Source organism: Eptatretus burgeri, chromosome 11 (genome assembly GCF_056783735.1).
Source record: "Eptatretus burgeri isolate ZD-2024b chromosome 11, Ebu_testis_v1, whole genome shotgun sequence".
NCBI classification, from domain to species: Eukaryota; Metazoa; Chordata; class Myxini; order Myxiniformes; family Myxinidae; genus Eptatretus; species Eptatretus burgeri.
In genome coordinates, this window is record NC_140971.1 from 1,498,716 (window position 1) to 1,524,459 (window position 25,744).

General features: G+C 45.7%; 2 protein-coding genes across 4 annotated transcripts in view; one reads left to right on the plus strand and one right to left on the minus strand.

The window, feature by feature from the left end:
* Positions 1-989, plus strand: part of LOC147016279 (zinc finger Ran-binding domain-containing protein 2-like) — a 5,705-nt gene extending 4,716 nt beyond the window's left edge. The window contains exons 3-4 of the mRNA XM_085844863.1: positions 650-726; positions 837-989. Of these exons, the coding sequence (XP_085700989.1) occupies positions 650-726; positions 837-974 (215 nt within the window). The 3' untranslated portion in view covers positions 975-989. The remainder of the gene's footprint in view (positions 1-649; positions 727-836) is intronic.
* An 11,002-nt stretch (positions 990-11,991) lies between these two features.
* CDK10 (cyclin dependent kinase 10) overlaps positions 11,992-25,744 on the minus strand; it is a 90,533-nt gene continuing 76,780 nt past the window's right edge. For all 3 annotated transcript variants that reach the window (XR_015049020.1, XM_085844865.1, XM_085844864.1), the window contains exon 13: positions 11,992-12,633. Coding sequence is in view for 2 of the 3 variants with exons in the window: in XM_085844865.1 (XP_085700991.1) it covers positions 12,536-12,633 (98 nt within the window). In the remaining variant the exon portion in view is untranslated. The remainder of the gene's footprint in view (positions 12,634-25,744) is intronic.

The window sequence follows — 25,744 nt, forward strand, 5'->3', positions numbered from 1 at the left end:
TATTTGGTCTTTCATTTGATTTGAATTGGATTTTTCAAAATCCCATTCTGAATTCAATCAAATAATAATGGAGGACGTCATGGTTCAGGGTCGGGTGTCCAATCAAAGTGGGGTTCCATGAAAGCGGGACGTCTTGGTACCCTGTCATCGCTGTCGACAGTTAGAAAGTAGCAGTTCTAATTATGTTTATTATGAATTACGAAACACACCAGCACACAAACACCATGCAAAACACACCACACAAAACTGCACAAACACCACACAAAACAACTTCTGGTGAGAGTCTGCAATCTCTGATTGCTCTTTCTAGTTTATTTTCTTTCTCACCTCGGCAACATCTCAGGCACCTTTTGACCTGGGAAGCTGTGGTGGTTTTGGTTTGCCTTTTGCCAATTGATTAAGAAATTAATTCTTTTACGATTATTATTTAATTATTTTAATTGTGCAATCAATCAATCAATTATTGCACACTGCTCCCTCCCAATTCCATGTCCTTATGCTGCACGGCGGCATCGCCAGGCGCTGAGGGCACCCCCGGCAATGTTGTGCGCTGAAGGATTTGTTATTTATTTATTTGGCATGGAGGCGGTGTACTTTCAATGTACCTCCACTTATTATGTTGTCTTTTTACCTTTTCGCTGTCTTCTAGGATATGGAGGAGGATTTAATGAGAGGGAGGATGTGGAATACATCGAAAGAGACGAGTCTGATGGAGAGTACGATGAGGTATTCATGGTTACATGTCTCTTCCCTTCGTCGTCTTGGTGCTTTGATCTGTCTTCTGCCAAGTTGCTTTTCTTACACCTTCCTGTCTTTATCTTCCAATTGGATCACAGTTTGGGAGGAAGAAAAATAAATTCAGGGGGCAAGGTCCTCCTGTTGCTTCCATTTTGGTGACTGAGGGCAAAAAAGAAGAGGATGAGGAAGAAGAACAAAATGACTTATCGAAATACAAGCTTGAGGTGATGCATTAACTGCTTGATTACTATGTATGACAGTTGTTGGGATGTGGAGGGAGTTTCTCTGTTCAAGGGGTTATTGGAGGTAATGACATCCACCGATAGTTCCTTTACAAGGACGAACCTTGGATTTGTCGTTGGAGGAAGTAATTTTTTTATTATAATTTTTAAGCCCTTAATATTCATGACTTCCATTCTTTCTCTTCTGAACCCGTTGTTGTTTTCCACCCCCTTGACGATGGAGTGAGTTCATTGACGATCTGTTTTCATGTGCAGAGTTTCGTAGATTATTCCTCACAATGTACATTGATATGTGAGGTTGCTATTAAAATATAAATTGTTAACTTTCCAAAACAAATTGCTTCTCAAGACCAAATTTTTATTTAATTTATTAAATTAGTTTGTTTCGAATCGATTAATGATGATGTTTTTTGGTGGGTTTTTACCATCTTCGTATAATCTTGAAAATAAAAACCTTCAAGGTGTTTATTAAATTTTATCGTTTTAGTGATCTTTGGAATTCTTCCGTCAGCGTGAAGATGCATTGTAAAACCAAAAGACTTGCTTTATTGTTTTTAGTTTATTTTTTTTACATCTTGAGCCATTTATTTTTACATATTAATTTCTGAACACTTGAATATTCATGCACTGAATGCGAAGAATCTTTTGGGTAAATAAATAAATTGCTTCTGCTGTCATGAAAGGATGGACACCTGCCGTGTAATGACATTTAAACTTGGATACACAGGTGTACATATGCAGGAACTTCAGTATTATCAAAATTTATCTCGATAATAACCTCGTTTTGTTGAATATTTCACATTGTTCATTAAAATTCACTTTGAATTGTACTTTTCATCAACGTTTACACCCAAAAGATGCTCAATCTCCCTGTGATCATGTGTTCTATTCTTATCGGGATTCTAAAAAATATTTTCAATTATAAAAGTTGGAAACACCACTTTTTTATTGTCACGTGACTGCTTACCTCAATCACATGATGCCCTCTGCCCCTGTTGAGGAAACCCCGCACATGATGTCCGCAGGGTCCTGGGTGGAGACTACTCCGTAGTGGAAATGTCGGCCCTGAGTTTTGCCGGTTGTGTTTTATGATTTGAATACCAAACACAAATTCACCTTTTTGTCGAAGTTAAACTTTCAAGTTTTTCTCATTTCCTTATTATTTGTTGCACCTCTTGTGGAGGTGGAGACACTTGTGGGATGTTTTCTTTTGACCAATATTTTTCCACAGGAAGAAGATGAGGATGACAGTGAGGACAATGAGGAAGAGGGAAGGGAGAGATGGGATGAGGGTTACAGTGTTTGGGATTCGGTGTTGGGGGAGATGTTGCCGGTTGGTAATGGATGATGAGCCGTCGAGTAGGGAGGATCAAAATGAGCAAACTGGGGCTGAGGGGGGCAGGGAAGTGGGGGGGGGGTGATGGTGATGATAGATGTGGAACAGGCTTGAGTGAAAGGTAAAGGAAATAGTTTGGCAAAGTGGACAAGAGGAGAATAAAAACATTTTTTTTTTTTGGTTGATCTTGATTGATTTTGAATGTATTTTGTATTTCCATTCCATGGGTCGTGCTCGCCCACATTTATACTTAAAAACCACGTACACTCGTATTGTGTTCTGGATCACCTGAGCTTTGCCAAATTGTCTTAACTTGGCCTGAGATTTTACAATGGCCCTTTAAATAGAGCATTCCACTAGTTATTAAATATTTTGGCATGACACTGATGCTCCATATTGTAGAACACTGTGATGGTGTTGTAACTATTGTTATTATTGTGGTTATGGGGAGAGAGAGAATCCCCTTTGTTTTTCTCTTTGTCTCTGCCTTTCTTTTCTCTGTTCAGTTCAGATACAGAAATGCACCGTGGAGAGAAGAGGGGAAGACGTGGAGAGCCTGTCTCATCCACCAGGTAGGAGTAAAACAGTATTGAAACCTGGTTAGCCCCTGGTCGTGACCTTTGAACCCCTTTAAAATATTGTCTTTTTTATTATTATTGGAATGTTCATTACTGATTGTATAATGAGCTAGTTGCAATTGCTGGTGTTAATTTTTGAATACCCTCCGACTCATGTATCGATCAATTTGATTACGGGGCTTTGTCGATCACTCTAATTCTCATGCACTAAAACCTCCTTTATCCAGAATGGTTGGAACCAAGGGTGTTTCGGATGAATGATGTTTCTCGTTAATGGATGTCGTTATCATTAATGGATAAATAAATTGGTGACGTGTATTTCACGAAGCCCGATTCACCCTCATTATATATTGTTGTGGGCTGGGGGTCGGATGAGAAGACTACGAGGTGGGGGAAGCTACCTTGGCTCCCACCAGACTCCCTGGAATTGTAGGCCGTTGCACACGGCCTACAATTCCGTGACACGGCGGGTCGCTTAACCGACCGTGGATGCCAAAAACTCAACCGCGTGACTGAGGGTCCTCCCGTCTGTGGGTTAATCGGGTTACCTAATTAATCACGTGGTTTAATTACCGGGGAATATGCCCTCGGTACGCCTTGTCCGAACCGGATCACTCTACCGGACCGGATAACTTTTCCGGATCGGATGCAGCCAAACGACACTGCCAAGAACGTACCGGCTAAAAGGAACTGGTTGTTGGGAATAAAGTCCCGGCTAAGCTAGGATTCGGACAATGCTGGATCAATGGAAGAAAAGACAAAAACGAGCAGGGAACATTCCTTATAATAATTTATCAACAATGGGCGAGGAAAGGTATGTGGTACGATCAAGATTTATTGGGGTGTGTTGTGCAGAAAGAGGGGGGAGAGGTGTGATGCAGCAAATAAACAAGCAATTTACAAAAGGGGACACAGCAGACTTAAGGTGAAAATAAAAACAATAATAATAATAATAATAACAACAATAACGATCTTCTGCAGTCTTACTAAAGCAGACAGGTGCCAGGACGCACACACACACACACGCACACACACAAACACAGAAAACCCAATGAAGAGAAAGTATTGAAAAAGGAAAGGAGTTGAGCCTACGATCTCGGTACCTTTGTACTTGATTGTACAAACGTGCCACCAATAACTTTTGGGGGGGGGGAGATGGTGTGGTACCCGACAGTGGGCGCATCGTCTGTTTTGCGCATCGTCTGTTATGCGCATCATCGTCGCATAAAGCTGTTTTATCATCCTCTTCGTGCCAGCTGTTTTATCGTCCTCTTCGTGCCAGGTGTTTTATCGTCCTCTTCGTGCCAGGTATTTTATCCCCCTCTTCGTGCCAAGTGTTTTATCTCCCTCTTCGTGCCAAGTGTTTTATCTCCCTCTTCGTGCCAAGTGTTTCATCCCCCTCTTCGTGCCAAGTGTTTTATCGTCCTCTTCGTGCCAAGTGTTTTATCCCCCTCTTTGTGCCAAGTGTTTTATCCCCCTCTTCGTGCCAAGTGTTTTATCTCCCTCTTCGTGCCAAGTGTTTTATCGTCCTCTTCGTGCCAAGTGTTTTATCCCCCTCTTCGGGCCAAGTGTTTTATCGTCCTCTTCGTGCCAGGTGTTTTATCGTCCTCTTCGTGCCAGGTGTTTTATCGTCCTCTTCGTGCCAGGTGTTTTATCGTCCTCTTCGTGCCAAGTGTTTTATCGTCCTCTTTGGGCCAAGTGTTTTATCGTCCTCTTCGTGCCAGGTGTTTTATCGTCCTCTTCGTGCCAGGTGTTTTATCTCCCTCTTCGTGCCAGGTGTTTTATCCCCCTCTTTGTGCCAAGTGTTTTATCGTCCTCTTCGTGCCAGGTGTTTTATCTCCCTCTTCGTGCCAGGTGTTTTATCCCCCTCTTTGTGCCAAGTGTTTTATCGTCCTCTTCGTGCCAGGTGTTTTATCGTCCTCTTCGTGCCAGGTGTTTTATCTCCCTCTTCGGGCCAAGTGTTTATCCCCCTCTTCGTGCCAGGTGTTTTATCTCCCTCTTCGTGCCAAGTGTTTTATCTCCCTCTTCGGGCCAGGTGTTTTATCGTCCTCTTCGTGCCAAGTGTTTTATCCCCCTCTTTGTGCCAAGTGTTTTATCCCCCTCTTCGTGCCAAGTGTTTTATCTCCCTCTTCGTGCCAAGTGTTTTATCTCCCTCTTCGGGCCAAGTGTTTTATCGTCCTCTTCGTGCCAGGTGTTTTATCGTCCTCTTCGTGCCAAGTGTTTTATCGTCCTCTTTGGGCCAGGTGTTTTATCGTCCTCTTCGTGCCAGGTGTTTTATCGTCCTCTTCGTGCCAAGTGTTTTATCGTCCTCTTTGGGCCAGGTGTTTTATCGTCCTCTTCGTGCCAAGTGTTTTATCTCCCTCTTCGTGCCAAGTGTTTTATCGTCCTCTTCGGGCCAAGTGTTTTATCGTCCTCTTCGTGCCAGGTGTTTTATCGTCCTCTTCGTGCCAAGTGTTTTATCGTCCTCTTCGGGCCAGCTGTTTCATCCCCCTCTTCGTGCCAGGTGTTTTATCGTCCTCTTCGTGCCAGGTGTTTTATCTCCCTCTTCGGGCCAAGTGTTTCATCCCCCTCTTCGTGCCAGGTGTTTTATCGTCCTCTTCGTGCCAAGTGTTTTGTCCCCCTTTTCGTGCCAAGTGTTTTATCGACCTCTTCGTGCCAGGTGTTTTATCCCCCTCTTTTTTTTTTTTGCAGCTTTTTTTTCTCCCCTCTTCAGGCCAGGTGTTTTTTTCTGACATTGTTCTCGAGATCAATGGTACCAAGTGTGAGTTAACCCCCCTCAACCACTCATCTCTGAATGATTTCCCCTCCCAAGACCATATTTCAGACGGTGTTCTCTGATATTGAGGTTGTTTCGATCAATGATTGAACTTTTCTTGTTTCTCCGATCTCCCCAAGACCAAAAGCTCTGATTGAGAAGCACGATGACTTGATCCGGATGGCAGGTCATTTGGAACACATTGACACACACCAAGCATTTGTATTTTTCACAAACTGTTTCACTCTGCTCGAGCTCCTGTACATCTTGTGTTCGTCTCCCTCCCACCTGGATGATGCACACCTACAAACTCTTGACCACACCGTTTACAAAACCTTTAGTACAAGGATCCAAGAAGAAAGTCCCCCCAAAAAATAATTAATTAAATTCTTTTGGATTTTTGTATTTATTTATTTATTTATTCTTTTTTTTTTTTTTTTTTATTTTTTATTTTTTTTTTTTTTTTTTTGTATACCTTGGTCGAGGCTCGTATGAGAGCTAACACACAACTCACAGCAAGGAGGCATGAGACAAGAGGGGCGGGAGTGGAAGGGACAAAACATTGGGGAACAGACACAGGTGAACTGTGGAAGGGGGAGGGATGGGGATGGGACGGGGAACATGGCGAGGGGAAGATGGACATTAAAGGGACTTTCAGGAAGGAAAGCAGGAGAATTGAAGGAAGTGGGCTTGGGTGGATTATCGGGGGTAGAAAAGATCGAGGATTTGGATGGGGGAAGATAAGAGGTGGTGGTGAACAGCTGTTTTGAAAGCCTGGAGGAAGAATGGGAAAGAATAGAGTGAGGAAGTTTATTCCAAAGGCGGGAAAAAGAGGAATGAAAGAGTGAAGATGAGCAGTGATTCGTGATTTTGGTAGTTTTACCAGAAGGGGTTGTTGGCGGACCTTGAGCGCCCTGTGGAAATGTGGTTTGGACAAATCACAGAGAGAGCAGGGGGCAAGGCTGGAGAGGAGTCGGTAGAAGACAGAAAGACCACCGACCAACCTGCGGTGATTGAGTGAGAGGCCCAAAGACTCAGCTTCATTGCGGGAGATGCCAATGATCTTAAAAGCCCTGGTTTCGACAGCGTGAAGTCGAGAAAGGTGGGAGGCAGGAGCACCAGCCCAGAGGGGAGAGCAGTACTCCATCAGGCTACGGACAAAAGCTTTGTAAGTGGTCAGGAGCTCAAGAGGGCCGAGGAAGGACTTTGCACGACGGAGGATTCCCAGTCGGCGACTGGCTTTTGAGGCAAGGTTGGAAATGTGACTTTCCCAGGAAAGGTCATGGCAGATAGTGAGACCCAGAAGCTTGAAAGAAAAGACTTCTTCCAGAGGATTGTTGAGAAAGTGGATGGGGGGGTTTTGTAAACGGTCCTTTCGAAGAGACATAGTGAGAGTGTGATATTTGTCTGGATTGAAAGACATGTTCCACGTGTTGGACCAGTTTGTGATTTTATCCAGATCTGCAGTGAGCGAAGAAGCTGCTGCTTGCCGGTCTGAGGGATGACAGATGGTACGGCAGAGGGTGGAGTCATCGGCAAAGAGAAATAGAGGATTTTCCAGAGAGTCCGAGAGTATTCATTTCCGATTTTGTATTTAATTATTTATTTGTTGACACTTTTGTGCGTTTTGTATTTAATTATTTATTTATTAACGTTTTTGTAGTTTTTGTTTGTTTTTTTTCTCCTTGTGTGAGGGGGCATGGGCTTGGTTAAAAACACAAAACATCAACCACATGTCACCCCTTGACGAGACCCCCACCAACAACACTCGGTGCACATGCACACAATCACCCATCAACACTCAAACAACCTAAAAATCCTCAACATCCCCATTCCCCTCTATCTCCATAACTTCCAGGTACCTATCTTATTCTAATTTAAACTTATCTCCTGTTTCTGCTGCCACGACCTTTCCAAGGAGACCATTCCATACATTAACTACTCTCTGAGGAAAAGTCCCCTTCCTTACTACCATCTTAACTCTCCTCTTCTTTACTCTCAGGCTATAGCTCCTAACATCTCCATCATATGTCCTCGTAACCGCCTTCTTTCTCGTGTATAAAGCCCTGTCTCCTTCAACCGCTCCTCATAGCTGAGTCTAGCTTCGCCCAGAATCAATCTAGTAGCCCCACACTGAACCTTCTCGATGGCATCGATGTCCTTCTGGAAATGTGGTGACCAAAACTGCACACAATATTCTAGTTGTGGCCCTCACTAAATTCCTGGACAATGTTAACACCACCTCTTTTGATTTATAATTGATTCCCCTCCTTGTACAGCCGAAAATGCAAATTGTTTTACCTGTAGCTGTCTGGCACTGTGCTGCCTGCTTATCTCCAATATCTATTATCACCCCCAGATCCTTCTCCTGTGTGACACGCTCCAAAATTACCCCTCACATACTGTAATCTCTATTTTCATTGTTCTTTCCCATCCCCAACACTTTACATTTGCTCAGGTTAAATTACATCTGCCAATCTTTTACCCAATCTATCAATACTCTCTTGTATCTGTTCACCAGCCCCTCTCCTATCCACCTGACCTCCAAGCTTTTTGTCATCCACAAATTTGGAAAGCTTACTCTTTACCCCATTATCCAAATCGTTGATGTAAATATTCAATAGAAATGGTCCGAGTACTGATCCCTGAGGTACCCCGCTACTTACATCCTCCCAGCAAGACATCCTCCCTCTCACAACCACTCTTTGCTTCTGACCACTAAACCAGTTTACATTCCAATTAGCTGCCTGACCAGCCCCTCCACAAGCCCTCACTTTGCCTGGTTACCTCTGATGTGGTACCTTATCAAATTCCTTCTTGAAGTCCAGATATACTATGTTCACTGCCTTTCCCTCATCCACCCAATCGGACACTGCTTCATAGAACTCTTAAAGGTTTGTTAAACAGGAACTAACTTTGGTTAACCCATGCTGACTACCTTTAATTAGTTTGTATTTATTTAAATGGTTCCTCATCTGGTCCCCAATTAATGTCTCCAACACCTTCCCCACAACTGAAGTCAAACTAACAGATCTCAAGTTTCTCAATTCTTCTCTAGATCCTTTATTAAATAATGGAGTTACATTTACTACTCTCCAATCCTCCGGTACCTGTCCTGACTCCAGGGAACTGTTGAAAATATCCCTTAACATCTCGCTTATCTGTTCAGCCACATTAAAATCTCTAATGTTGCTTTTAACGATTCTGCTTGGATGCAAGCTACACTCCCAGTTAAGCAGGGGGGTCTGGGTTTCAGGGAGGTCTGGGTTTCAGGACGGTTATTGATGTCGCTCTTCCTGGCTTCATCTCCTCATTGCTGGCAGTTCACCCCTCAGTCGATGCCGTTTTGTCCTGCGTAAGCGGTTTGGCACAAACGTAGGAATTGACAGCGGCGGTGTTGTCATGGAGTTCAGCCCATGTCGGTGTTTGCGAGCCTGAAAGCCTGTCTCAACCGAGTCAAAAAGCCATGGGACGTTAGGGCGGCAAGAGTGTCTTTTGTCACCCTGTTGAACAGTGTGGATCAGGTCACCAGAGCCCGTATTTTGGCCGTAGCCACAAAAGAATGTAGGATGTGGCTTCATGCAGTCCCTGTTCCCTCTTTGAGAACACAGCTTGACGCCGAGTCACCACCATCTCTTACTCCCCCCCCCCCCCCCCGTTCATCCACTCCAAACCCACCTCCTTCAAATTCCTTGCGTTCCTTCCTGAAAGTCCCTATAGTGTCCATCTTGTATACTCCATATTCCGTGCCCCATCCCTCTCCCTTCCACAGATCTCCTAATGTCTCTGTTCCCCACTGTTTTGTCCTTCCCTCTCTCACCCCTCTCATCTCATGCCCCCCTTGTTGTGCTTTGTGTGTTCGCTCTCATACGAGCCTTGACAACGTATCCAAAAAAATAATAAGTTATCGCATCCCAATATACCATTGATTGTGTGGTTCATAGGCAAACCATTGAAGTTTTCTTAAAAAAAAAGCTAATTAAATTTAAAATAAAACAAATTAACATTATCTTCCTTAATTCCACTGTACCTCATCTATTCCTCTTTTGTCCCCCCTTCTTCTCTCGACTGTGACATTTCCTCACCGAGTCCGTCCAATCATGTCCTCCTCTGCACTCCTTTAAAATGGCGAGCGATGACCATCTCATGTAATCCCGATTCCTATCCTCTGCTTTTCCTGTCCACCAATCATGTTCCACATTTACACTCTTTTTATTTGATCTTCCTGTCTGCTCACATGTTCCTTGTCTGCTCAGCAAATTCAGTTCCCTCATCATGTCCACATGCCCCTTCTGTTTCCTGTTTGCTCGTGCCTTGCCAAATTCTTCTGTCCATTGACGGTAATTTTGTGTTCTTAAAGTGCTGACCTCTCACCCCTGTGCTCTTACTTGAGCCTCGCTCAAAAGAAAGGGAAAACAAAATGGAATTTAAGCAGAACGGGAACTAATAGTGGCTTTCCCACAATTATACTTGATCTTGAAGGTGTAGTTAAAGGTTCCAGATATTGATATTGTTATGTGGAAGAGGGAGGGGGTCCATAGCTTCAATGTGGTAAGTGCAGTATGGTCTGTGTGTTTTGAGGAGGTTAGATTGCCATGTAACAAGGACCTGTCAAAGTAAGCCATTTTGTAACGTGTGGTGCTGAGAAGGCAACGTATGTAATTTATAGACAGGATAGTCAGGGTAATACTTTATGCGTAAACACCTTTTGTTAGCGGGCAAGGCCAGATGAGGACTTCCCATCACAAAAAGTGTAATTTCAAAAAGGCCGTTATGATTTCTCAAGCCAACGTGTCAAGCCAAGGTGGTGTAATGCACTGTAGGGCACAGAAGCAGAGAAAGACTTTTATTTCCATTGGGGCCACCCCATGGGTGGGACGGCCCAGAGGACTCCTCCTCCCAAACGGGTCAGAGAAGGAGGGGAGAAGAACTTTAGTGTGGTGAAGAAGTGTGTTGAGAGACCAAGAAGAAGGGCCTTGAGAGGGGAGAAATGGCACACCGGAGCTCTCTTTGTGCAGAAGGCGAGTAAAGAAGAAGCGCTGAGAGAGAGGGCCACGAGGGCTTGTTCTGAGTGCACATCCCAAGGGTGTGGAACTATTTAGGCACAAAGAAGGTTGCTCTCTGCTTTGTGTTTTGCCGAGTCTTTGGGCTCACACCATCTCACTGCTGCGTTGAAAACGAGCTGAATCTCCACTCAACACATATTTAAGGAAAGTTCTCACCTGGAATTCTCTTGTTTGTATAAATGTGATCTGTGGTGTCTTGTGTGGGGAGCTTTCATTCATTTACAATTCATCATTGTACATAAGTTTGCATGTCCACTTCTCCCTCTGTGTCTGTTGATTCACATGTTTTTATTATTTTTTTTTGAATGATTCGTCCCATCCACCTTTTCTCCCTATATTCATGATAAATATATCTTTGAAAAGGCAAGAAACATATTCAATCCATTTGATTTGGGTGTCAATGGGAACGGCAAAGTTGCAGAATAACTGAACACAGTGCAGGAATGTTTCTGAAATCCACGGAGGCGTACAACACGTTAGTGAGCCTCAGATGTGACCATATCAATACGGGACTATAAACAGAGCCGGTCTGTCTGTTTGTTGTGCTATAACTTGAAAACAGATTCATGGATTTCAATGAAGGGCACACTTGGCAAAACTGCAAATGTCAACTTACGACCTCTCTCTGTCTCTGTCTCTGTCTCTCTCTCGCTCCCTCCCTCCATCCATCTTTCTCTGTCTCTGTGACAGAAAGAGAGAGAGAGAGAGAGATACTCGATTCCTCACTCTATGTCTCTCTCTCGCTCCCGCTATCTGTCTGTCTCTCTCTCTCTCTCTCTCTCTCTCTCTCTCGCTCCCGCTATCTGTCTGTCTCTCTCTCTCTCTCTCTCTCTCTCTCGCTCCCGCTATCTGTCTGTCTCTCTCTCTCTCTCGCTCTCTGTCACGCTCTCTCTCTCTCTCTCTCTCTCTCTCTCTCTCCCTCTCTCTGTGTCACGCTCTCTCTCTCTCCCTCTCTCTGTGTCACGCTCTCTCTCGCTCTCCCTCTCTCTGTGTCACGCTGTCTCCGTCTCCCTCACTCTCACTCCCTCCCCAACTCCCACCTCTCTCTCTTCTTTTCCCATCAGCGAAGTGACGGGTGGTATTTACTTGTGTTTTTGAAAAGGCTGAAGGTGATGCGAAGTCGGAGTGCAAAGATTGATTTTTCAATTGTTTTTGTTGTTTGCCAAGCTTTTCGAAACATTTATAAAACAAACATTTGTTGCATTTAATTCCACAAAAGGAGCAAAATGGTGATTCCTTCATAAAAGATGATGTGAGACAAGATCAACGCATGACACACCGACAACTGTCCACTTTTATTGAATTAATCTTGAAATTGCAACGTCATCGTTATTCAGATGGGTGTGCAACAAGGGTAGGTAGGGGATATGAGCAAACTACAGTGAGTGGACTAATGCCACATGTAACCAGTGGAGCAGGTATGTTATCAATACCCTGAAGTTCGTTCGTTGATGAACTCGCTGGATTTTAGTGAAGGGTCAGTTCCGAGACACGACTTCCTAAGGATTACCATCCCAACACTTAACACTGCTAACCTCAGTCAGATTTGAACCCACAACCTCTATTCCCCAGTCCTGTGTTCTCACAAATAGACCATCGGTGTACACTATTGACTGTGTAATAGAATATTCTATGAGACAGAAATATAGACCACTCTCACACACACACACACACACTGGAATAAACGTGAGCACGTACAATCGATGAGAAGCAGGCAATCGCAGACGTGAGCGCCAATTGGACATCTCGTGAGTAAAGAAACCTTTACCATTCATGGACATCGGCATAAAGGATGGCACCACACAGAGCCATCCCGCCGTTCAGAGTTTGCGACGCTTGGCTGGTCGCTCCCCTGGTCCAGCGCCACTTTGTTGGTTACGATGGTGTGGAAATGTTGGCATCAGCTTGGGATCGCAAGCTGAAAAAAGAACAAAACTGCAAATTTAAGCACAAATGACAATCTAGGATATTTCAAAAAATGTAGGACTTGCACCCAAGACTTATCAACTACTTTAAGGGTCAAGTTGGCATTAAAAAAGAATGAAGAAAATTTTTTTTATGTTTAATGAAACAGACAGTGTGGACCTCAAATATCCGGGACCTTCGCTCAAACCTTGTCGATCTTTCCAGACAGGTTGCCACTGACAAACCAGACATAATCTGCCCAACAGAAACTTTCCTCCCCCAAGACATGTCTGACTCCCAAGTATCTCTCCCTGATTACTCCCTCCTCCGGTATGATAGACCTGAGCCTCGTCCTGGTGGAGAAGTTGCTCTCTTCATCAAAGACTCTATTCCTCACTCTCTATGTACTGTCCTCACTCCCCCACACCCCCAGGAATACCTCTGGCTATGGCTTCCCTCCACTCCCACCTCATGTTTAAATGTGTGTTGCTGAAAAAAGCAGTAACCGTCCACCAAACAGTGATGACTGCAGCAACCTCACTTTCCGAAAACGGACCAACTTCTATCCTCTCATCCGAACCCTCTTCCTCATATGTGGTGACTTCAATTGTCATCATGCCAGTTGGCTGGGTGTGGAGACCTCACTCGCGTGTCATGGCACTTCACGAAAATACTTCTGTGACTCAGTCAACTTCCCAACCCAGATCTCAACCAATGGTACTCCATCTCTTCTGGATCTGATTTTGACAAATTTCCCTGAAAATATCTGCTCTTCTTCCTCCACTCCAATCGGTTCTTCTGACCACGTCCTTATCAAAGTGGACATCTCTCTGCCTGTTATCAGAGAACCACTTCAGTGCTGTCCAGTCTGGCATTTCACTCAGGCTGACTGGCAGGGTCTTCAAGCAGCCATCAAACTTCTAGACTGGTCTTCCATCACTACTTTATCCAACATCAACCCGTCCTGGGAATTCTTTCAAAGAAACTTGCTCTCCCTCATGCACAGACTTTGTCCCTCTCATCTCTTTTTTTTTTTGTGTGTACCTTGTCGAGGTTCGTATGAGCGCGAACACACAACGCACAGCAAGGGGGTCATGAGACAAGAGGGGTGGGAGTGGGAAGGACAAAACAGTGGGAAACAGAGACATTCGGAGATCTGTGGAAGGGAGAGGGATGGGGTGGGAAACATGGGGGAATACAAGATGGCCATTACAGGGACTTTCAGGAAGGAAAGCAGGGAATTTGAAGGAGTTGGGCTTGGGTGGATTATCGGGGGTAGAAAAGATCAGGATTTGGATGGGGGATGATAAGACATGGTGGTGAACAGCTGTTCTGAAGGCCTGGAGGGAAGAATGGGATTGAATAGAGTGAGGGAGTTTATTCCAATGGTGGGAAAAAAGAGGAACGAAAGAGTGAAGGTGAGCACTGATTCATGATTTTGGTAGTTTTACCAGAAGGGGGTTGTTGGTGGACCTTGAGCGCACTGCAGAAATGTGGTGGGGACAAATCGCAGAGAGAGCAGGGGGGGCGAGGCTGGAGAGGAGACTAGAAGACAGAAAGACCACCGCCCTGCCTGTGGTGAGAGAGTGAGAGGCCCAAAGACTCAGCCTCATTGCGGGAGATGATAATGATCCGAAATGCCTTGCTTTCCACAGGGTGAAGCCGAGAAAGGTGGGAGGCAGGAGCAACAGCCCAGAGGGGACAGCAGTACTCCATCAGGCTGTGTACAAAAGCTTTGTACGTGGTCAGGAGCTCAGGTGGGCCGAGGAAGGACTTTGCACGATTGCACAAGGACTAACAGCTTTCCCATTAAAGGTCATGTCAGATGGTGAGACCCAGAAGTTTGAAAGAAAGGACTTCTTCCAGAGGATTGTTGAGGAAGTGGATGGGAGGTGGGGTTGTAAATGGTCCTTTCGGAGAGACGTAGTGAGAGTGTGAGATTTGTCCGGATTGAAAGACATGTTCCACGTGTTGGACCAGTTTGTGATTTTATCCAGATCTGCAGTGAGCGAAGAAGCTGCTGCTTGCCGGTCTGAGGGATGACCGATGGTACGGCAGAGGGTGGAGTCATCAGCAAAGAGATTTTTTTTTTTGGAGGATTTTCCAGAGTCTGAGAGATCATTGATGAAAACCAGAAAAAGAACAGGACCCAGAACGCTACCTTGAGGAACTCCAGGCTGGACAGGAAGAGGGGATGAGAGAACTCCATTTAGGGCCACACGTTGACTGCGACAGGAGAGGAAGTATGCAAGCCATGAATGGAGATGGCCTTGGATACCTTAGGAAGAGAGTTTGGTGACAGACCATGTCAAAAGCACACGATATGTCTTGGGATATGGCTCTGATTTCATGTCCGGCATTGAGGACCTCCATCCATTGTTGGGAGAGCAGAAGCAGCATATCCATGGTAGAGTGACCTGGTCTGAAACCAAATTGATGATCGGAAATCAAGCCATTGCAAAAGAGGAAGGATTTAATGTCTGAAGCGATGATGGATTCCATCACCTTGCTGATGATTGGCAGAAGGTTGATTGGTCTGTTTTTGCACCTTTTTTATGCAGGGCAGTAATGTTTGCTGATTTCCAAGCAGATGGCAGATGACCTTGAGCAAATGAGAGGATGAATAGAACAGAGACAGGGTGAACAAGTGCAGCAGATCAGGTTTTTAGGATACGTGGGCTGATGCCGTCTGGACTGGCTGCAGAATCTAAGTTGAGATTTGACAGCAAGCTCTCCACCTTGTCAGGAGAAAAGGACACAGAGCCCAGGGACAGTTGGGTGCGACTGGTTCAGGTGGGTGGAGAAAGCGATGGGTTTTGGACGCAAGATTTAGCTGCAAACACCGAGTTTCGGCATTCAGCCTTTTCACGTGCAGTATCAGCCGTGCGGCCATTTGAGGTAAGGGAGGGGATGGAGGGGGAACACACACCAGAAATAGATTTGATTAGACGCCACCAGGATTTTGAGGAGGGTGAGAGGTTTGAAAGTTCAGACTTGAGCTGAGAAAGATGTTGTTTTCTGGCTCTCCTGAGGGAAGATACACACATGTTCCGAGCTTTGTGGAAGGAATTGAGATTACCCTCAGTTGGGTTTGCTTTCCATGAGGCAAAGGCAAGTTGTTTCAGGACAACTGCCTCGCCACAAGCTTCAGTGAACGAAGGGCGGGAGGAAGAGTAGGACAACTGAAGACGAGAGGGGATAAATCTGTGCATGAGGGAGAGCAAATTTCTTTGAAAGAATTCCCAGGATGAGTTGATGTTGGAGAAAGTAGTGATAGGAGACCAGTCTATAAGTTTGATGGCTGCTCGGAGACCCTACCAGTCAGCTTGAGTGAAATGCCAGACTCGACAGCGGTGAGGTGGTTCTCTAATAGCCAGAGAAATGTCCACTTTGACAAGGACGTGGTCAGAAGAACCGATTGGAGCGGAGGAAGAGCAGCAAATATTTTCTGGGAAATTTGTCAAAATCAGATCCAGAAGAGATTGAGTACCATTGGTTGAGATCCAGGTCGGTAAGTTGACCGATTGAGTCGCAGAAAGCTTTTGCTGAAGTGCCATGACAGGTGAGAGAGGTACCCACACCCAGCCAACTGGCATGATGACAATTTTAAGTTGCCAAATATGAGGAAGAGAGAGTTTGGATGAGAAAATAGAAGTTGGTCCATGTTTTCGGATGGTGAGGTGTAGATGGAGTCATCATTGTTGGGTGGGCGGTACAGTACACATATAAACATGAGGTAGGAGTGGAGGGACGCCGTAGCCAGAGGAATTCCTGGGGGTGTGGGGGAGTGAGGGCAGTGCATGGAGAGTGAGGAATGGAGTCTTTGATGAAGAGAGCAACTCCTCCACCAGGACGAGGCTCAGGTCTGTCATACCGGAGGAGGGAGTAACCAGGGAGAGATACTTGGGAGTCAGACACGTCTTGGGGTTGGAAAGTTTCTGTTGCGCAGATTATGTCTGGTTTGTCAGTGGCAACCTGTATGGAAAGATCTGAAAGGTTTGAGTGAAGGCCCCGGATATTTGAGGTCTTCACCCTTAATGAAGAGGGAGTGGTCGAGGCTTTGGGTTGCCGGTGTGGGAGGGGAGGGGGAGGGTAGGATGAGGGGGGGGAGGTAAGGAGGATTGTTCAAAGAGTGTGGGGAATCCAGAATAGCTAGGGGAGGGGACTGGATGAGGAGGAGAAAAGGCTCTGTGGTGCTGGGGGAGAGGGGGGACAAGAGAGGGGGAAGATGGCAGTTGAGGATTTGAGGAGGTGGAGTGAAGAGAGGGCAGTGGAAGGAGGCAGCTTTGAGAAGGGTGAGCGAGGAGGTGAATGGTGGGAGAAAGGTGAGGGGGAGTTTTTGAGAGAGGTGAGAGGGAGGCTTGGAGGGAGAAGAGTGGGATGGTTGCTTTGAGAGTGAGAGTGAGGGGTGAGTTGGTACTGATTTAGGAAAAAAAGAATAGTTGATAGAAAGCGAACATTCATAGCAAACTGGAGTTTTAAAAAGTTTTAGGTCAGAGATGCGATTAAACACATTTCTTGATGGATGCAATAAAGGCAAATTCAGAGAATAGAGAGAAGAAACGCTGTTACAGTTGGATTTTTTTACGTCAGGTATCAAGGAGAGGTTGTTTAAATAAACAGACTGAGAGCAGTCTGTTTAAATAGTTGAAGAGTAGTGCATTATGATACAGTAAAGAGTACTACATGTGTGAAAGAGGAAGATGAAGCATTGTAAGAGATCGTTTTTATTATTATTATTAATATTATTATTATTGTTTGAGAGAGTTTTCAACAGATTAGGTCATGGAAGTGTTGTCGAAAAAAAATCCTGAGGTGAATGGTGAAATTAGATCGATAAACGCACGGGGTTGAAACGGATCACGTGGTTAGGGGAGAAGCACTTGGCTCTGGGAGGTGTATCGTCAAAAGTGAAATTATTTATTTTAAATAAGGATTCCAAAATAACATTTGGAAAAAGGGAAGGTTGAAGTAAAATTGTGGAAGTGTGTGGTGAATTTGGATTGTAAACGCAGTGTGAAGCTGCTGGGTCGATGAAAAGTACCAAGAAAAGTAGAGAGAGACAGGTAGTTACAGGTGTACAGAACGAAAGGATAGAAGGAAGATTATTATTTTTTGATGTATTTTTGAAGAACAGGTAAGATTCGGGAATGGAAGGTTGTAGATCAGAAGAAATTGTGAAGGTAATGGCGAGAAAGGGTCAGCTCAGTAGAATAAATATGGTGTGCCGGCAGGAAGAAGAAGAAGGATCAAGACTTGTGCGTGTGCAAGGAGAAAGGTGTTTTTTTGGGGGGGGAGGATTTAAGACGAGAAATAGTGTTTAGTTGGGAGGGATGGGAGACATTGGGAAAGTGCAGAAGATATAAATTGAAGGTGATGGGGAGAAAAGACAAATAAACACGTTCGTACACCGAGGGGAATGATGGGTCGGCCTCAAGCACCCGGAAAAACAAGGTCGACGAAAACTCACAAAATAGCACGATTTTTGAAACAAAACCAAACTAGGAACACACAGTAACATGTAGGTAAGAAAATAAACAGTTAAAACGGGACAAATAATGACCGGAAACTTAACTTGAGATAGTCAGCAGAGAGCCCTGAAGGAGACCTACCAACGTTCCAAACCCAGAACCGGAAGTCTTCAGTTGACTGACCCTTCCTCCCACCATTGGTTCACTGAATCTTGGAGTGAGGCAATTGTCCTGAAACAACTTGCCTTTGCCTCATGAAAAGCAAACCCAACTGAGAGTAATCTCAGTTCCTTCCATAAAGCTTGTAACAAGTGTGTATCTCCCCTCAGGAGAGCCAGAAAACAACATCTTACAAAGCTAAAGGCCCGGTCACACCTTCACGTTTTAGCCAACGTATGCCGATTTTTGAATTTTTTTTCTAAAACGCTGGCACACGTTGAATACGTTATGGGTAAGTTTTGATAAGATTGAGAGCACGCTGAAAAACACTGCCATACGTCGTTGTGCGCTGGCTTTAAACGTTGAACTTTTTGGTTGTCCTCAAATTTTTTTCATGCTTGAAATTTCACGACGTATGACTCACACGTTCCGCTACGCTGGCCACAGGTTGTATGCACGGTCTGCGATCGTTGACAGACGTCAACACATGCTACTTGTAAGTTAATCATAAGTTGAGACACGCCGAGGTAATGTTTAGCGTACCCGAAACTTATTTCTAACCTATGATTAACGTGTTGTTGGCACATTACGCGATCGTTGCCACACGTCGACAGACGTTACTTTTAAGTTACTCATAGGCTGAAAGACGTCGGTATAATGGATCGTCCTTACGTCAGCGTCCACGGCCACGGCCAGGACACTTATTTGCGGCATTCTTCAAACTTTTCTTCGGCATGACGAGGATGTTCACACTTCGATGTCTAGCTTGGCTATGATTCCAATTGTCCATCGGCAGCGTCTATTTAAAATAGTCGAGTTTGAGCGTTTTAACACGTTCAGAAGAAACGCTTCAAATTTTCAAACCCCAGCATCAAAAAACAAAGGAGAGTGACAACAATTTAAATCGTTCATTGTAAACAATGACAATAGTTGAGTGGTACCGTTTAAAAGTCGTTGAGTGTAAAAAAAAATCCAATTGTTGAGCGAAAGCGTCTACTTTCAATAGTGGAGATGCAGCCATTTAAATGGGTGAGTTTATCATTTAAATCGTTAAACGCAAGGACGATCCATCATAACCTACACCCTCCCCCTCACACTCACCTACTACTGCCAACATGAACAAACTACTACTACTACTAATACTAATACTGATACTGATACTGATACTGTTCCTGCTGACATGGACATCGACTCAAAAAGGACTCGAAAACACTGTTGGGTTCCCCTTTTATGAACACCATTTTTATATACCAATTCCCAAAACCGCTGGGAACACGTCTTTATATGGCAGTTGTAAGCTAGAAACACGTTAATTTTTTTTTTTTTTATCGACCGGAAGACGTCATTGGAATACGTCTACATACGTCGATGTGTGTTGGGACTACGTAAAGAATTGGTTCAAAGCACGTCAAACATAAGTTAGAAATAAGTTTCGCGTAAAAAAGACATTACCGCGACGTGTTTCGACTTATGAGTAGTTTATAAGTAGCCTTTGTGGACGTGTGTAAGCGTCCGCATATCGTGTGTACAACCTATCCCCATCGCATGCGGAACGTGTGTCATACGCTGAGTACGTCGTAAAATTTTGAACATGTTTAAAATTTCTTGACGTATGATAGCTACTTTAGCGTTGTACTCACGTATACCAAACTTACTCATACCGTATTTGACGTGCCCCCAACGTTTTAGACACATTTTTCTTAGGTTGGCATACGCTGGCAAGATCGCCAAGGTGTGACCGCGATGTTGACACTTCCATTTCTACGGCAGTTATGATTCGAATCGTTGTGCGTCAGCCTTTTAATAGGCTACGTCACGACATCGTCGGCGATGCGTGCAACGCGCTATGCCTGAGTTAGACTATCGTTGGGCATCGGTTCGTTTGGCTGACAACAGGTTCAGCATTCGTTGGTATAAGTTATCTATAACACAACGAAACGTTCTGTGTCCGTTACCAATGCGTTATACATAAGACCAAGTCGCTATGAATACGTCCGAATCTTTAAAAAAAAAACATCAAAAGTTCAACGTAAGCCAGAGTTTTACATAAATTTTAATACGTTGCCATCGCTGGCTAAAACGGCAAGGTGTGACCGGGCCTTTAAGTCTGAACTCTGAAACCTCTCTCCCTCCTCCAAATCCTGGTGGCATCTAATCAAATCTGTTTCTGGTGTATGTTCCCCCTCCATCCCCTCCCTTACCTCAAATGGCTGCACTGCTGATACCGCACGTGAAAAGGCTGAATGCCTAAACTCGGTGTTTGCATTGAAATCTTGTGTCCAAAACCCATCGCTTTCTGTACCCAGCTTACCCAGTCGCACACAACTGTCCCTGGACTCTGCGTCCTTATCTCCTGACAAGGAGGAGAGCTTGCTGTCAAACCTCAACTCAGATTCTGCCACTGGTCCAGATGGCATCAGCCCACGTGTCCTAAAAACCTGCTCCTCTGCTCTTGCTCACGGTAATCTGCCATCTGCTTAGAAATCAGCAAACATTACTGCCCTGCATAAACAAGGACAAATGTGTCCAAGAGCCGCATCCTAAAGGATTTGGCTTCACTAGAAGAAGAACAAGAAGAGGAAGAAGAATTAAAAAAAAAAAAAAACAACTTCCGATATTTAGTCACGTGCTGTCACGTCATGTCCGTCATGGACGATCTTCGTTCATGACGAGAAAATAGTGTATTTACGAAATTGCAATACATTAAATGGAATAATCTGTAAATAGTAACGTGAACTTTTCGAAACTTAAAAGCAAATGTCCGAATATATTTAAAAGTTCATAATAGACGCTCTCAAAAGGCACCCTCAATGCGAGGATGTGTACAAGTGTTTCGTATTTAAGGAGATCCGGATCCTATATATAAAAGAGCCGAGTCTGAAAGGTTTTGTCTTCACAAGAACAAGAAGAACAACGCCTACCTCCTTTCGAGCCACGTCTCGCATTGCGAGATGCGGCTAAAAAGGTGCAAAAACAGATCCCTGCAACTACAGACCAATCAGCATTCCTGCAATCATCAGAAAGGTTATGGAATCCAACATAGCTTCAGACATTAAATCCTTCCTCTTCTCCAATGGCTTGATTTCCGATCATCAATTTGGTTTCAGACCAGGTCACTCGACCGTGGATATGCTGCATCTGCTCTCCCAACAATGGATGGAGGTCCTCAATGCCGAACATGAAATCAGAGCCATATCCCGAGATATATCGTGTGCTCTTAACACGATCTGGCACCCTGCCCTGCTCAACAAACTCTCTTCCTCTGGTATCCAAGGCCATCTCCACTCGAGGCTCGCAGTTTCCTCTCCTGTCTCAGCAAACGTGTGGCCCTAAATGGAGTTCTCTCATCCCCTCTTCCTGTCCAGGCTGGAGTTCCTCAAGGCAGCATTCTGGGTCCTCCTGTTCTTTTCCTGGTTTTGATCAATATCTCTCAGACCCTTTGAAAAATCCTCTTTATGTCTTTGCTGATGACTCCACCCTCTGCCGTACCATCTGTCATCCCTCAACAGCTTCTTCGCTCTCTGCAGATCTGGGTAAAATCACAAACTGGGCCATCACGTGGAATATGTCTTTCAATCCTGATAAATCTCACACTCTCAAGATGTCTCTTCAAAAGGACCATTTGGAACCCCCCCCCCCATCTACTTTCTCAACAATCTACTGGAAGAAGTAATTTCATTCAAGCTTCTGGGTTTCATCATTATCAGCCATGATTTTTCCTGGGAAAGCCACATTTCCAAACTGGCCTCCAAAGCCAGTCGCCGACTGGGAATCCTCCGCCGTGCAAAGTCCTTCCTTGGCGCACCTGAGCTCCTGACCACTTACAAAGCTTTCGTCTGCAGCCTGATGGAGTACTGCTCTCCCCTCTGGGCTGGTGCTCCTACCTCACCTTTCTCGGCTTCACGCTGTGGAAACCAAGGCATTTCGGATCATTGGCATCTCCCTCGATGAGGCTTAGTTTTTGGGCCTCTCACTCTCTCACCACAGGCAGGTCGGTAGTCTTTCTGTCTTCTTCCATCTCCTCTCCGGTCTCAACCCCCCCTCTGCTCTGTGTGTGATTTGTCCCCCCCACCCCCCCCCATATTTCTGCAGGGTGATCAAAGTCTGCCAGCAACCCCCTTCTTATTCAACTACCAAAATCACGAATCCCTGCTCACCTTCACTCTTTCATTCCTCTTTTTCCCCACCTGTGGAATAAACTCCCACACTTTCTTCAATCCCATTCTTCCCTCCAGGCCTTCAAAACAGCTGTTCACCACCACCTATCATCTTCCCCCATCCAAATCCTCGATCTTTTCTACTCCCGTTAATCCACCCCAAACCCACCTCCTTCAAATTCCCTGCTTTCCTTCCTGAAAGTCCCTGTAATGTCCATCTTGTCCACCCCGTGTTCCCCATATCATCCCTCTCCCTTCCACAGGTCTCCTAATGTTTCTGTTCCCCACTGTTTTGTCCTTCCCTCTCCACTGTCCACTGTCTCATGCCCCCCTTGTTGTGAGTTGTGTGTTCGCTCCCATGCAAGCCTTGACAATGTAGACAACAAAAAAGTTTTTTTTAAAGACCTAAAAAGAATCCAAAGAAGAAAAGCGCAAAGATGGAGTCATCAGCAGGACCCTGGATAGGATTCGGGTTTCAGCCACGACTCAGGTCAGGTAAGGTATGTGATCATGCGCCACAGCAGCACATCGCTGCGTCCACATTCTGCTGGTACTCCAGGGGCCTCCGTCTGGCCATCCCCCAGGCAGATGCCTGGCCCACCCCATCTCCTTCAGATGATGATCAACCTGCTGCAACCACGAGGTACGTGGTCGGCCCATTGGCCTCCTCCACTCACGAGGCTCCCTCGCTGAGAGAATCTGGTGAGCAGGATCAGCGTCAGGAAAATGAGCCACATGTCCAGACAGCCGAGGCTGACGCTCACGGACCATGCAGGTAACAAATCTCATTTGAGTCTCTCTCAGCAACCGCTCGTTGGACACAAAGTCCGACCAGTGATAGCCAAGGATTCTCCGAAGAGACCTGGTACCAAAAGAATTAAGTCTCCGTCTCAGATCCCTGGTTTAGAGTCCAAGCCTCACATCCACAGAGCAAGACGAGAAGCAACAAGAATCTGAGGACTCGGACTTTCGTCCTCCCGCACAGGTACGGGCAGCGCCACACCCCATGATTCATTGAATCCATGACTCCCCCAGGCCTGACCCAGATGTCTGTTGACCTCTGGCTCACAGCCAGCAGAGACATGAATATCACTGCTAAGGCAAGTGAATCTCTCCGTGACCACAACATCCTCACCAAAAACAGGTACAGACAGGATAGCAGCATCCAAGATGTCAATGAAAGTCTGGATCTTAGTTTTTAACCCAGGAAACCCGTAATCCCAGCAGCTCGGACTCCTCATTCAGCACCTTGAGGGCCTCCGAAAGGATATCCACAGTCTCCGCAAAGATGACTGCATCATCTGCGAAATCAAGGTTAGAGATCTTGACATTCCCAAACGATGCACCGCAGCTTGATCTCTCCGACATCCTCCTCAGAATCCAGTCCATGCAAGTGCTGAAAAGTGCGGGGGCCAGTACACACCCCTGACGAACTCCAGTAACAACCGGAAATAAATCAGAGATGGTACCACCACACTTCACAGCACTCTCAGTACCAGAGTGGAGTTCAGACATCAGATCGATCAGTTTTGGTGGCACCCCACGAAGACCAATAATGCTCCAGAGGGCATCCCAATTCACTGAATCGAACGCTTTACAGAGATCAACATAGGCTGCAAGCAGCCCCTGCCGAAACTCTCGTCTGCATTCGGTGAGGACCCAAAGTGCAAGGATACATTCAATCGTTGACCTCTTTGGTGTAAAGCCTGATTCCTCTGGACGCTGGTGCTCAAGCAGATGGTGGCAAACCCGATCAAGAATTATCCGAGCAAAGAACTTTCCCGGCACTGAGAGCAGCGTCACCCCTTGGTAGTTGTTGCAGTCTTGGCGATCGCCCTTCCCTTTGCAGAGAGGGACAACAAGGCCCTTCTTCCATTCAGTTGGGATGATGCCTGTGTTCCAGGCAGAGCACAGAACTGCATGCAGCGACACAATAACAGCATTTCCACCAGCCTTGAGAAGTTTTGCATGGATGCCACAGATCTCTGGAGCTTTACCCCATTTCAACCGGTTCACCGCAGCCAGTGTTTCCACAAACGAAGATGGACCACAGTTGATTGGAGGCTCAGCAATAGGGATTGTAACACCCCTGACTTCCAACTTGACAGCTGGTGGATCAGCCTGGGACAGCCGCTGAAGGTAAGCAGCCCAGCGGGCCTTCACTTCAGACTCCTCTGTCAAGAGCTCACCACCCTCCGCTCTAACTGCTGTACACCGAGGGACGGGCTTGGAGGAATGCAATGCGCGAATTCCCCTGTAAGCAGGACGAGAATCATTTGACCACAGGTGATGCTCTACCCCCTCAGATTCCTTGCACATAGGCCTCCTCATCCACCCTTGGTGCAGGTACAGTTTTACGCCTCAACTCCCTAAACAGCTCAGCTCTGCCATTAAGCCTGGCCCCATGACTCTGGTCAATGGTATCCAGTGTCCCTTCAGACAAAATTCTTCTTTGCCCTGCAGTGAGTTCCAAGACATCCACCGGCAACTTCAAGGACGGTGGTCTTGAAGGCACTCCACAACTCTTCAGGACCCCCCAAAGCACCCAGACCCCCCAAGTGTCCACTCAGCCTGTTCGCAAACTCCTCAGCTACTCTCTCATCCCTGAGCTTGCCAACATCCAGCCGAGGCTGGGATGGTACCATTCTCCAGGATTTAAGGTGCAGCTTTAGAGTTGCTACAACAAGCCTGTGGTCAGTATTGAGGAACTGAGCACCTGGTAGACCCTGCAGTTCTGGATCATCCTCCAACGACCGTCAATGAGGACATGGTCAATCTCCTTTGCCACATCGCCAGCGTTGGAATACCAAGTCCAGCGATGAGCTTGTGGGTGCTGAAACCATGAACCAGCCACCCTAAGTCCATGACTTCTTGCAAAGTCAAGGAACTTAGTGCTATTCTGGTTCATAGTTCCTGACCCATGGGGACCAACACACACCTCATAACCATCCCTATCAGTTCCAGTCGATGCATTGAAATCCCCCAAGACTAGAAATGTTTCTCGTCTGGGGCACTGATCAACCACAGACTCGAGTGTGACATAAAATGGGTCCTTCACAGTGAGATCACTCGCCTCAGTCGCAGCATCCACAGAGACCAGGGAAATGACACCCAAGGAGTGAGGAATCCTCAACTATCATTGGATACAGATACTCTTTGGGCATGGTAACCATGAGAGCGACCAGATCAATTGTGGGTGTAACCACCTGCCATGATCTTGCCACTATCCAGTCTTCAAACCTCAGAGAATGCTGCAATACCGATGTTCAAACGCTTTAGCTCAGATGAGAACAGAGACATGTGATCATCCTCTCTTCGGGATCCAACATTCCAGGCA